General features: G+C 38.2%; 1 protein-coding gene across 1 annotated transcript; it reads right to left on the reverse strand.

The window, feature by feature from the left end:
• Nucleotides 1–1,635: 1,635 nt before the first annotated feature.
• Nucleotides 1,636–5,660, reverse strand: LOC139387072 (T-cell receptor delta constant). Its single transcript, XM_071133056.1, has 6 exons — nt 5,598–5,660; nt 5,305–5,462; nt 3,662–3,952; nt 3,416–3,493; nt 3,173–3,282; nt 1,636–3,040 (listed from the first exon to the last, which is right to left on the reverse strand). The coding sequence occupies exons 2-5, from the start codon at nt 5,363–5,365 to the stop codon at nt 3,173–3,175; spliced, it is 540 nt and encodes a 179-aa protein (XP_070989157.1). The 5' UTR covers nt 5,366–5,462; nt 5,598–5,660; the 3' UTR covers nt 1,636–3,040.
• Between the last annotated feature and the right edge of the window lie 9,400 nt (nt 5,661–15,060).

Below are 15,060 nucleotides of genomic sequence, written 5' to 3' on the forward strand. Positions count from 1 at the left end.
GCATATTTTTGCTCACTAATAACCTGATTTGCCTTGACTACATATTTTTAGTCACTATTTGAATTCACTTTTCACTATTAAGTTCATCTTAACCAAAGGGAAAATATATTTAAAACAAATATATATGAAAAATGTATGAACACACACAGTTTTGTTGACTTTTTAGGATTAAGCAAAAAAATATTAAACTTACGTGTTCCCACAATCATTTTGATTCCATTCCCAAAATGTATCTTTCCTGCCCCCTGAGCATTCACACTGAGATACAGACCATGACAATTACTCTGTACTGACAATGGGCCATTTCCAAATCCAAAGAAAAGTCTCATGGAAAAGGAAAATCTAAATGTGTTATGAAATTAAAACTGAAAATGTTTAAGTAGTAAGTATTAAGCATTGAGCAGAAGAGCAGATTTTAACAAACAGTTTATTCCCAATAACGTAAAATGAATTTCAGAGAGAGCTATATTCTCCACTGTTGCAACACATAGCTGAGAAATTACACAATATTGAAAACAATAAGTAATACTTACGGGATTGCACAATGACATTCACTCCAGATCCAAAAATCAGCTTATTGTTAGAGCCAGCCGACCACAGTGCTACACTCCTGTACACAAATCCTCTTCTTCACTACAGGGTCAAGAAAACAGTTTTAGGGTCAAGTCAAAGACATTATTCAAGATATACCCAGCAATCTCAGTCAGTATTTTAGTCACATACAAGAATTGAAAAACAAAAACTTTAAAACTTCAGATAATCAGAGCAATATCAATGTGGTTCATAACATACTGTACAATACTTCACAATGCATCATTTTTTTCAATGCATCATTTATAGTATTAAATCTTGCAATGTGCACATGTAAGTATAAGATAGTGTAAATATCCACTTAGTGACTTTCATATATTCCACCTACAAGAACTCTACATAACTACATAAATCTCTTGTTGCACTTACATGACTGCAGCTCTTCTGTTCCTTTGAGAAATGAAGTCCTTGGCTGAGGAAAAGCTCTCACACTGCAAAACTTTCCAAAAAAAATACAGTTAGTGTCACCAATCCACCATTATTTGATTGTTTTACATTGCCTTACATACATACACTTGCACCTCTAAACTGTGTTTCAAATTAATGTGTAATATTTGCTATATGATCTTTGGATAACTGTAATTAAATAAAGTACCTTTAAGTCTTGGTGTGCTCTTTGCTGAATTACCGGCATGTTCTTCCATTCAGGACTCATTTATACTTCTCTTTATCATACTTCTTTGTCTTGCAGGAAATGATCAGGATATCAGATATATAATGTACATACTTTTGACCTACTGGCCTACATTGCTCCACAGAAGAGACCACAAATTCCAAGCCTCACCTGTGGCCTACATGAGGTAGACCTTAGTCTTGTGTGCCAGTCTCAGTGTTGAAAGAGATCAGGTAGACCTAGGAAAGGTTTAGACATTCAACACCATAGTTTTTAGGACCAGGTGTTGGCTACTCGACCATGTGGGTGGAGAAAAGATCAGGCTGAGTCCCAAATGGAACCCTATTCCCTATATAGTGAAGTACTTTTGACCAGGGCTCATAGGGCATCTAGATGTGTACTACATGTGCATCTCCACCAAAATGTACCAATAATATGAAAAATATTATGTATTTATTAATTTAATAAAACACTTGAACACCAAAAAGCTAAAATTCACAAGCAAAATGTATTGCGGTGGTTCAATTGATCATATATAGAAGATACACAACTGAAGACACAATACTGCATGACATTTTTCCTCACATCATCTCTCTATGCCTCCTTCTCAAAATGCATTAGAGGAGAAGGAACCAGAAGGAGACAAGGAGGGAGGACATGAAGAATCAAGAAAATACAATTATGATACACGCAGTGAAGCAATACTCAGGGCCCAGTTTTTCAAAAGTTTTCTGGATTTGGCCTATCGGATAGGATTAAGTGCATAGAAATAGGATGAATAGAACGGACAAATCGTTGACTTGAATGGGGATTCCCGTTCCTGTCAATCTATTTCTATGCATTTAATCCTATCCAATAGGCGAAATCCAGACAGATAACTTTTGAAAAACTGAGCCCAAGTGATTTAGTGGTCACAATGTCAATGGCGAAAAACACATTTACAACCAGCAGAGGGCAACATCATCTCATATTCTAAGATGTGCACTTCCCTACTAAATCTGAAGGCCTAATGATTAGTCCAAAGCAAATGTTTCTGGTAAACCTGACTACTACTTTCCGACCATTTTAGTAATTTGATAGACATCCACCTTTTCAAGTTCATATGGTTTAGATTAGAATAAAAAAGCCGTGTCTGTTTATTTCAATACATTTACAGCTCCCATATACGATTATAAAATGTTTGACTGATATCAGACACACATGTAATTGCAAATGATTTTCATAATACAATTCATCAACCATTATAAGGTGTGTGTTTCTCACTATCATGTGTGTTTCTCGCTATTGTTACTTCTTGAGCACGCATGCAAATAAGGTAACTGATGGAGCCATTTCTTGGAAGTCAAGGTGTCTTATAGATCTTTATCTGTTCATTTGGTTTGGCTGTTCATATGGTTTCAATGTACTGGTGAAAATGTGGTTTAAATTCTCTATTGACAGGTTTTGTGCATTTAGAAACAACTGCAAAGTATCCACGTACACAACTTGATCAATGTACAATTACATTATTGTTTGAAATCATTTTTGGAGTCTTTATACACTTTTGATGACAACTTGCAGTTAAAGATATAATACAAGTAAATATAAATAACATAACACAATATAAAATTATATAGAATATAAAATGTAACCTAATGTTTAATACCGAACAATCACATGCATAACATGTGTATTTAGTATCTAGTATTTCCAAAGTGTAAGCAGAGGAATTGCAGCATTCAACCCTGAAAAAGTCAGATACTAATACTGTTGAAGGTCTCGATAAAACCACAAGGCAGGTTTTACAAACTGGATGCAAAGCAGAACTGAAAAGTAGGAGTCCAAGTGAAAATAGGTCTGTAAATAGAATTGCAAATTATTCTGTAATGCAATTAAGCAAATTATTATATATTATATTTGTTCTTTACAGCTGTCATTTAATCAATTTATGTCAACAATCTGAACTAAAACAGAGTTAATTTCACTTACCTAGAATACCAGGGCCTTGACAGTAAATAGCACATTAAATGCCACGGCTTTGGCAAACAGCACTCTCAAACCATACACAACCAAGGATGTGAAGTTCATCTTGGTATAATCTGTAAAAAACAAATGTTGTGTCATTTCAGTGTTTTGCACACTTAGACATGCTGAAATTTAAACACGTGTGCATCATGCAGTACAATTGACTTTACACCATGTTTGTATTTAGTGTAGCAAAATATCACCAACCGGTATAGTTGGTGGCAGTAGCATTGTTGAGGCGTTCATGTTCACAATTGTCAGAAGCAGTTGTAGCCGTGGTCTTATCTGAAAGCCAGTAAGTGATTATTAAAAGTGATTTCTCGTTGTGTCATTTACAGCCATCTTTACCATTCTCGATGAATGATTGAGATGTTCATTGATGAATGTACTTATTTAATTCATTGTTCAAAGCCACAGTAATAATGTGAGATATTATTGTATATAAATTATTACAGTTAGACACATCTGGAAAACCACCATCATCAACACGCTTCTTGACGACGCCATCCATCTCACAACGCTTGATATTCTCTTTGGAGAATCCGGCAAAGAAGTAGGTACGTGTGGAAGATAAAGCTGCCTTGGTTGTTTTGTGTGGGACAGTAACATTATTCCCCAGGGTGAGATTCATGTTTTCAATCCTAGGAAAGAAGCCTGTAGCCAGGCACACCTCGGGCTGGTCATCATTCCCTATCTTGTGTAGTGGGGTGAGGATGGACAGTGTTGGGCGGGCAGGAGTTCCATCTGGAAAATACAATAGGTTTAGGTTGATTTAAACATCTTGCTAAATATGCAGAAACACAAAAAAAATGTTACGTCACACAATATATTAAAAAAACAGGTACAAATATATGATATAAATCAGGGATGGGCAACTTTGATGGGGGCCACACAAAATCTGGACTCATCATAATGGCACCGCGGTTGCTCGTGGGTCTGCGTACCCACATTGCAAGCAAAACAATCTTTGTGACAGCAAAGATACATTTTCCAAGTTTTAGAGTACAGTTTGTGCAATTCTACACATTTTGCCATGTGGTGTAGAGAAAATGTTGCAGTTTTAAAGCAAGTTGCTGCAATTTAACACATTTTTCCATGTGGTGGAGAAATGATTTAGCAATTTTATAACAAATGTCATGTTATTCTACTCATTTTGCCATGGGGTGAAAGAGGAAAATAAAATGTTTTACAGCCGATTTTCCGCAAATCTACACATTTAATATGATTGATATCTATGTGAGACTGAGTAACAAAATCAATGAGGGTCCCACGGCCAGTGATTTGACCATGATAAAAAGTATAGATAGGTGGCCACGAAACTAATTTAGCAATCTAAAAAATGTTAGCGGACATGGGCTAATTGACTGACTACCAGTGACTGACATAACGAGAGAAAAACTGCTGATTCACAGCCACATTTAGAAATTGCACTTTGTGTATTCTACGAATGTAATTTTTTTTTTTTTGGGGGGGGGGGGGGGGGGGGGGGGTAGAATTGTTGTCCTTCCCTGATCTAAATAGTCCAGTAATAGTCTAACTGATATTTATTTTAATATCCAGATTTTTTTTTCATTCTGTATAATCTGATGGACAGTTTGCTTGAAGTATTTCAGTAACTTAAATGATCAGACAAAGAAAATTAGAACTGTCCCCACATCACAAATCAACTTGTAACTTCCAGTATTATGTATTTTCTGTAAGATAAAACCATTTGGTGTGGTAGATGTAGGTGGTTAATATACTGAAATACTGAATGATTATCATTACCATTATCTATCCAGCTCAGGCTCATTGAGATAAATCCATTTTACATGAGACATGGTACGATACAGCAATAGCACAGCAATGTTATAAATCATTTGAAATATTCAAAAACATATAGTGTGATAACTGAGAGCTTGGTCCAAAACTAAAACTTTTGTTGCACATTCACAGTCTGTTTGCAAATCTCATCTCAAATATAAGGCTTTCTCCCAAAACATTTGTAACATAGGCTACTTGTATCAAATTAACACACTTTCACCCCCTAGATATTTTAGATTTTCACAAATTTCCTAATTAACATGTTCATTATTGCAAATTGAGAATTTACTTACTGGGTTCAACAATGAGATTGATGGCTTTTCCAAATGTCAGTTTATCTGCACTGTGGAACATGTCCGTACAAAAACCTCTTACATCTGGTTTGTATAATTACAGCGTTATGTCACTTCCAAGTACAGTTTGGGACTAATTGCAGAGTCAAGATGGCAACCTAGAACATGTTTAAGCTTTAAAAATACATTTTCACACGTTCATAATCAAAGTTGTAAAACTAAGGCTAAGACCAAATTGAACAAATAACTAGATATATTGCCATGTTTGCAAAGATAATGAACTAACTACTTACCAAAACTGTAGTGCAATTTGTTTGCCCAGTAGTGTCAGGTGCCTTGTTGACTTTTAAGGTTCTGAACATAGAAATTATGTTGAGGGTTTTTGTACAACGTGACATGAATATTCAGTCACTGTGGTATCCCAACCCACACTGTGATAAAACGTAGCACAAAAACCCATACACATTGATATCATCAACCTTTGGATAGGAGTCATAGAATGACAATGTTTATTGATAGACAGGTAGCATTTCCTTAGCATTCTGAAAAGTTTAGAAAGTCAATGATAAAAAATATGTTAAAACGTTTTTCTACGTTTCTTTTCTGTTTGTGAATCAGGCCCATTGTCTGAATCCCCTTTAAAGCGTCAATCAGCAGTTGAAACAATAACAAAGCCACTCCCAGTCACTGTTTCGGTAGAAAGCTGAGAGATGGTGCTAGAGAAATGTAACCACTCTCAAATTCATAGACAGAGCTATGGATGCAAGGACTGACCATCCATGACATTTAAATTTTAACCATGTTTTGAGGCTATATAGTGTTTGTTTATATTATATCTGTTTACAAACATTGGAGTAAAACCAGCTTATAATTTGGGTTCTGTTGGTGTATGACAATTGCTCATGAGCTCATGAGGCATTTTTAAGTTATATTCTTCAAGAATCAATGGGCAACCAGCCTACTTATCATTAATAGTCCCAAAATGTATGCAGCAAATGCAAGTGTCATCTAACAAAGTTTAACTATACTTCCTTATGTACATTTACTGTAGGTGTAAATGGTCAAAGGATGCAGCCCTAACCTTTTGGGTAAAACATTTTAGTGGTCGTTGTCGAAGGAATAAATTGTCTTTCAACATTTATAAAATTGTACCGACAGTTCGTGTTTCCATCACACTTGACGGTTGAGACCACATGTTCTGTTTTAAAGCAAGTTTGCTGCAATTATACATATTTTTCCATGGGGCGGAGAGAAGATTGTGCATTTATAACAAATATCATGCAGTTCTACAGCAAATTTCCTGCAATTATACACATTGAAGCGACCCGTACAGACAGCTGTGTGTTATGTGTTAGGCTAGTAGGTGGTTGTGTTGTACTTACCCAGTGTTCGCGGGGTCCGACATGCCAATCAACCTGCTATCTGCCAATCACTGGAATGCCTGGAATGTTCTGATGCCGGGCATCCTGGCGGTTGGCTGAGTGGCGTGGAGGGGGGGTTGGGCAGGGGGATGGAGCATTGGAAGTTAAGACCAGGTTTAGCCTTTGTTCTCTCTCTTACGTCTGGAGAAGGTCAAGAGAAGAGAAGGTCACGATTAGCTTGTGGGTTATCTTTCATTTATTTGGCGTGGGCTACGGCCAAACAGTAGCCTGTGTACAGTTGGTTTAATAAACCGTCAATTCATAAACTCAATCCTCTGTCTGGACAATTCTTCCTTTATGATCTAGTCAGGTCATGCATTACAACATGTTAATAGGATGTGCGGTCGGTAATTCGAAGTTTAGATGGTTGGCTAAACTAACCTACCAACCAATTTTGTTTTACATACTGTAGGCTAATTGAGTGACTGTTTCTACCTAGGTTTCCATCCAATTCGCTACAGATTTTCATAAGAATATTATAAAACCTGCATAAAAATATGAGCATTTCCCCACTAGAGGTGTGTTTCCATCTGGCTGACTTTGTTGTGAATAAAATGTTGTGCATGAGTTTAATGTGCTTACATTGCATTTTCCACTCTACCGATCATTTTGTCACACAAACTGTTGCAATAAAAGGCAAACTTGCTGGTTTGCGCATGCGCTCTATACAACAGTTCGCTTATCAAGTGGACACTGGACAGCAGTGTTGAGTTTGAGACCACCTAAAGCGAGACAGTCAAAACCATGATTGTAATTAAGTCAGATAGCCACCACAATAAAATAAAATGTAGATATGGATTCTTTAGGCATTCAAATTGGTTTTAAAAAATGTATGCTGAGAAATAGAGTGCCACTCAAAAAAATGTTTTGTTCAGTCTCCCATACTAGTGGAGTAAGACAATTTACACCATACTAGTGGAGTAACATAATTTCCACAAAGGTGGCAAGGTTTGAGGATATCTTTCAACAAATCAAGTACAGGAATGTTATGAGTAAAGTATGAACCATACTTTATAAATGTGTCATGAAAGAAGCGTGTATTTGGCCTGGCAAAGCAGTTTTATGTGTTGACTGAACAGGGGTTAATAAGTATGAGTTTTCTCCTCCGCTGGTCTCAGGAAAAATTACTAGTCCTCATGGTCCAATCCTCATTGTTCGAGACAAAGTCAAGACCCAATCAAAATGTATTCGAAACACAGACAAGACCAAGACACTCAATACGTGGTCTCGAGACCGGACTCGAGAGTACTACAACACTGCTGGACAGGTTAGGTTAAATGATGAAATTGAGCAGAGAAAGATCAATTTTATTTGTAAATTGGCATCTAAGCACCGATCATCATGTCACTAGCATACAAACAAAGTCCCTCTGTATTTATTGGAAAGGAGCATCAAGCTAATAACCGTGCACTTTGTGCATCTTTTCATAGCATCGCTTGTTTTGAGCGCAATTCATCACATAATACATTGTACCGACACTAAGAGATCCCACCATGTCGAACGAACAAATTGTCGGTCACCATTATACAATTGTACTGACACTTCGTGTTTCCATCACACTTGCCACATTTTTTTTATGCGGCATGACTTTATTCGCATAAAAACTGTGGATGGAAACGTGGTTAGCGACTGACATGAGAAAAACTGATGATGCACAACCAAATGTCGAAATTGCACCTTGTGTATTCTTCTATTCTAACGCTCAACAGTGTGCTTGTTTTTGGTCAAAGGCCCCTTAGAGGCGCGGGGCCGTAAGCGGTAGTGGCTAAGGCCAGCCCGGGTGATCAGTTGTATTTGTTTTAGTTTTTGTTCAGGTTCATACCTAGTTTGAATCAATGTGGTATCCCAAATCCACACACTGAAATACCCCTCAGCAAAAACTCTTCAATCATTTGAGATATTAACAGGTGACTTGCGCATGTGGAAAGCTAGGGTTTCCTGTGTGTGTGGTGGGGAGGGAGGGTGACAAGTCTGTGTGAAAATGTAAAGCTCTTGCTCAGTTCTTCTTGATAGCAATAAGCCTACATAAGTCAAAATTATCCATTGTATGGATAGTTACTTTTAGTTACTTTCTATACAAATTCTAAACCAGTACAGCATGAATGGAGACCATACACAAATGTATTGTACATGCTTTTGTCCCGAATAGCGAGAGGTGGGGAAAGTAAACTTGGTGCACAAAATACTTTGAGAAACCATACATACAGTATGTGATAGTCAGGTCATTCCATATGATTTTTGGACCTGAATGCCAAAACATTCAGAAGCTAGAGGTGCTCAACTTGACCCATTTGAAAGTTTACAAAACAGGGTTGTTAAACTGTTTAATGATTTATTGAAAAAAAATGTTTAATAAAAATGTGTTTGTTGTTTGTTTTTTTGTTTTAATATCAATTTTCTAAAAACACTTCAACTCAGATTTTTCAAAAATGTTGTAGCTTAGACCCTATTTTACATCATCTGAAATATTTGTTGTGCCCACCATCGGTTGAGACATTGGCGTCATTTCAATCATAGATATAGAATTCATAGAACGTATTCAAATAATTGACCCCTGCAATTTAGCTGGTACACCAGACATTCAAATTACATTTAACCTCCAATTACTACCAGAAAGCTGGACGAAAGCTGTCGAAGGTCAACTTGAATGGGAATGTATATTCTATTATCAATATTTCTATGATTTCAATATGTTTTCTATGGAGGGTTGACAGAATAATTTATAACAATGGATATTCCCAATCAAATTTTAAAGTTTTAATTTCAACTTGATTCACATGTTAGTACATTTACAATGCATTCAGAAAGCAATCAGACCCCTTGACTTTTTCCACATTGTCACGTTACAGCCTTATTCTACACACAATACCCCATAATGAAAAAGCGAAAACAGGTTTAGAAATTTTAGCGAATTTATTAAAAATTAAAAACAGAAATGCCTTATTCACATAAGTATTCAGATACTTTGCTATGAGACTCGAAATTGAGCTCAGGTACATCCTCTTTCCACCGACCATCCTTGAGATGTCTCTACAACTTGATTGGAGTCCAACTGTGGTAAATTCAATTGACTGGACATGATTTGGAAAGGCACACACCTGTCTATACAAGGTCCCACAGTTGACACTGCATGTCAGAGCAAAAAACCAAGCCATGAGGTTGAAGGAATTGTTAGAGACAGGATTGTGTTGAGGCACACATCTGGGGAAGGGTAACAAAAAAATGTCTGCAGCATTGAAAGTCCAAGAACAGAGTGGCTTCCATCATTCGTAAATGGAAGAAGTTTGGAAACCCCAAGACTCATCCTAGAGTTGGCCGCCCAGCCAAACTGAGCAACCGGGGGTGAAGGGCCCTGGTCAGGGAGGTGACCAAGAACCTGATGATCACTCTGACAGTGTGTGTGGAATGGTACTGCTCGACCTACAGAAGGCCTTTGATACAGTTAACCACTGTCTTCTAATCTCCAAACTGGAGGCACTGGGGTTAAGCAGTATCCCTCTAGGCTGGGTAAAGTCCTATTTAATCAGGAAGGGAGCAAGTAGTAGAGGTTAATGGTTCACTGTCTGAAGCAAAACCAATGAGTTGTGGCGTTACGCAGGGGAGCGTGCTTGGGACTCTGCTGTTTTTCTGTATATTAACGATATGAAAGATGCTTGTTCTTGCAGTCTTTTTCTTTATGTGGATGACTCTACACTTCTGGTGTCTCACAAAAGTAAAACTGTTGGAGAGCATACTTAGCACAGAGCTTACTAACATTAGCAAATGGCTTGGAGATAAGCTATCTCTGCACTTAGGGAAAACTGAAGCAATTATTTTTGGATCTAAATTGTGTAGGACGTCTGAAATCAGAGGAGTTAGGGGGTGAGGTGCTGACTACTAAAACCTCTGTTAGCTACTTGGGATGTATCCTTGATGGAAGCTTGGGAGGTGTGAGCATGGCCAATAACGTACTAGGGAAGGTTAATGCCAAGAGTAACTTTTTGGCTAGAAAATCCAAGCTGCTTGATAAGGACTCCATGAAAGTGCTAGCTACAGCCCTCATTCAATGCCATTTTGACTATGCTAGTACTTCCTGGTTTGGGGGACTTATCTAAACGTATGAAGAGGAAGCTCCAGATGTCCCAGAATAAGCTGATCAGGGTAGTATTGAAGGTGAGTCCATGTACTCACATAGGCAGGAGCTGCTTTCAGTAACTAAACTGGCTGCCTGTGGAGGCTAGTGTGTCCCAGATTAGACTAGGTTTGGTTTACAGGAGTATGGTCTTGCGCACAGATATCTAAGTGATTACTTTCCTCGTGTTAGGTATGCACACAATCACAGCACCAGATCAGGTGTTGCTAATGTGTGCTTATACAGGTTCAGGAGTAATGCTGGGAAAGGTACTTCCTTGAATACTGGAGCCTCAGAAAGGAATGAGTTGCCTCTGCCTATAAAAACAATGTCCTCTCTGGACAGCTTTAAACATATGTTTGATGTCTTCTGTGCCCACATGAATAACCCCTATGATGAGACAGATGTTCTATGTTTTTGTTTTATTATTTCACTGCCATGCTGTGTTTGATCTTGTCAAGCCATCTTGTCTCAAGAGGACCACAATGGAAATAAGTCTGACTGTGTTATCCTCAATGATTGTATACATGTATGGCTAAGTTTTATGTGTGCTTGTTTTTAAAAAATGGTTGAATTAATAAACTAAAAGAGCCCCAGAGTTCCTCTGTGGAGATGGGAAAAACTTGCAGAAGGACAAACATCTCTGCAGCACCCCACCAATCAGGCCTCTATGTCAGAGTGGCCAGATGGAAGCCACTCACTCCTCAGTAAAAGACATATGACAGCCTGCTTGTTCACCAAAAGTCACCTAAAGAACTCAGACCATGAAACAAGATTCTCTGGTCTGATGAAATCAAGATTTCAACATTTAACTCTTTGGCATGAATGCCAATTATCACGTCTGAAGGAAACTTGGCACCCTCCCTACGGTGAAGCATGGTGGAAGTAGCATCATGCAGCAGGGATGTTTTTCTGTGGCAGGGACTGGGAGACTAGTCAGGATTGAGGGAAAGATGAACGGAGCAGAGAGAGTTGAGAGATCCTTGATGAAAACCTGCTCCAGAGCGTTCAGGACCTCAGACTGGGGCGAAGGTTCACCTTCCAACAGGACAATGACCCTAAGCACACAGACAAGACAAAGCAGGAATGGCTTCGGGACAAGTTTAAGAATGTCCTTGAGTGGCCAAGCCAGAGCCCGGATTTGACCTCAATCAAACTTCTCTGGAGACCTGAAAATAGCTATGCAGCGATGCTACCCATCCAACCAGACAGAGCTTGAGAGGATCTGAAGAGAAGAATGGGAGAAACTCCCCAAATACATGTGTGCCAAGCTTGTAGCATCATAACCAAGAAGACTTGGAGGCTGTAATTGCTGCCAAAGGTGCTTCAACAAAGTACAACTTTTTAACAACATTTCTCAAAACCAGTTTTTGCTTTGTCATTATGGGGAATTGAGTGTAGGGGAAATTGAGGGGCAAAACTATTTAAAATCGATTTTTAGAACAAGGCTCTAACATAAAATGTAGAAAAAGTGAAGGGTTCTAAATACTTCCTGAATGCACTGTAGATAATGTGGTCTCAATCAAATGGTCCATAGCCTAAATAGCCTATAGGCACACTTGATATTGCGCTCCCAGATGAAGGTCAACTAATTCTAAAACTGAGAAATATAATAATTTCCTCAATTACAAAGGACATGACCCTCCCATGGACTACATTTCAAAAAAATACTAAAGCCTCCCCTTGACTGAAATTGAAAAGAAAAGCATGACCCTACCCCATTTTACTCCAGATACCCATGATGTCAATGTCGACCCATCCCTAATGTTGGAAGATTAGTGTTTATAGAACTATAGGGAGAATAGTGTACAATAGTAGGCTATACACCTTCATACAATTGAAGTCGGAAGTTTACATAAATTAGTTTTAATGACTCCAACCTAAGTGTTTCAACCACTCCACACATTTCTTGTTAATTAACAAACTATAGTTTTGGCAAGTCAGTTAGGACATTACTTGCAATGGTAACAGACAGATTATTTCACTTAATCACAATCGGTCAGAAGATTACATACACTAAGTTGACTGTGCCTTTAAACAGCTTGGAAAATTCCAGAAAATGTCATGGCTTTAGAAGCTTCTGATAGGCTAATTGACATCATTTGAGTGAATTGGAGGTGTACCTGTGGATGTATTTCAAGGCCTATCTTCAAACTCAATGCCTCTTTGCTTGACATCATGTCAAAATCAAAAGAAATCAGCCAAGACCTCAGAAAAGAAATTGTAGACCTCCACAAGCCTGGTTCATCCTTAGGAGCAATTTCCAAACGCCCGAAGGTACCACGTTCATCTGTACAAACAATGGTACGCAAGTATGAACACCATGGGACCACGCAGCAGTCATACCGCTCACAAAGACGACTTTGGTGCAAAAAGTGCAAATCAATCCCAGAACGACAGCAAAGGACCTTGTGAAGATGCTGGAGGAAACAGGTACTACAGTATCTATATCCACAGTAAAACAAGTCCTATATCAACATAACCTGAAAGGCCACTCAGCAAGGAAGAAGCCACTGCTCCAAAACTGCCATAAAAAAGCCAGACTACAGTTTGCAACTACACATGAACAAAGATCATACTTTTTGGATAAATGGTCTGATGAAACAAAAATAGAACTGTTTGGCCATAATGACCATTGTTATGTTTGGTGGGAAAAGGTGGAAGCTTGCAAGCCGAAGAACACCATCCCAACCGTGAAGCACAGGGGTGGCAGCATCACATTGTGGGGGTGCTTTCCTACAGGATGGACTGGTGCACTTCACAAAATAGATGGCATCATGAGGGAGGAAAATGTAGATATATTGAAGAAACATCAGTCGGGAAGTTAAAGCTTGGTCACAAATGGGTCTTCCAAATGGACGATGACCCCAAGCATACTTCCAAAGTTGTGGCAAAATGGCTTAAGGACAACAAAGTCAAGGTATTGGAGTGGCCATCCCAAAGCCCTGACCTCAATCCCATAGAAAATTTGTGGGCAGAATTGAAAAAGCGCGTGCGAGCAAGGAGGCCTACAAACCTGACTCAGTTATATTTTTGCTCTGTCAGGAGAATTGGTCCAAAATTCACCCAACTTAGTGGGAAGCTTGTGGAAGGCTACCCAAAATGTTTGACCCAAGATAAAGAATTTAAAGGCAATGCTACCAAATACTAATTGAGTGTATGTTAACTTATGACCCACTGGGAATGTGATGAAAGAAATAAAATCTGAAATAAATTCTCTACTATTATGACATTTCACATTCTTAAAATAAAAGTGGTGATCCTAACTGACCTAAGACAAGGAATTTTTACTAGGATTAAATGTCAGGAATTGTGAAAAACGAAGTTTAAATGTATTTGGCTAAGGTGTATGTAAACTTCCGACTTCAACTGTATATCGCTTGCACTAACTATGGAACTGTGCAAAGACATGGCCAAGTACTGCATCATGCATTGGGTTCAAACTAACGGCTTGTTCTGCACTCCACTCCATAATGATTTAATTAGCCTAAGTGTATTTTTTTAGAATATTATCAACTGTTACCAATGAGCCTCAGCAGCAACCACATGGCTGTGAGTTTTTACAGAGGAACAAAAGGTAAGCGAAACAATGCCATTTAATTGAATTACAATGTAAGCTATACCAACTGGAGGAAACTAACAGTAAATTGTCCGTTAAATGTGTGGTTATTAGGCCTACTGACTGTTGATACTGATAGTGGCTAATATTTAACATGATAGAAATAGGAAAGAGAAAGTCGGGGTAGCCTATAATTAAGACATTTGAGTGCCCATCTCTGCAAGTTAAAAAGGCAGTACAATTTAAATTATGCATAATGGCACAGCATTTCATTACATTTACAGTGGGAACATTGTCCATTTGCTTCGGTTTGCTGCCATACTGTATGACTGGTTTCACGTCTCCAATGATAAGGTAAAATAAGTGTAATTTATATTTACTATTTCCTTATCCAAAATCATTACTCATTTACCTCTTATCAAGTTGTAATTTACAGCACAGAAAAAAAACAAGTAGATATCGGTTCCAAGTGGAAATTGCATGTTCGCTTCATCTTATTCAGTTTCCACCAAGTAAAGGGGTGCGGGGGGGATTACCTCAGGTGAATAGCACGCTATTCATGCTTGAATACATGTGCATGTGGCTGGCCCTGCTGACCAGTTGTATTTGTTTTTGTTCAGGAACATAACTAGTTTGAATCAATGTGGTAGTCCACACACTGAAAT

Source organism: Oncorhynchus clarkii, chromosome 28, assembly GCF_045791955.1.
Source record: "Oncorhynchus clarkii lewisi isolate Uvic-CL-2024 chromosome 28, UVic_Ocla_1.0, whole genome shotgun sequence".
Classification (NCBI taxonomy): Eukaryota; Metazoa; Chordata; class Actinopteri; order Salmoniformes; family Salmonidae; genus Oncorhynchus; species Oncorhynchus clarkii.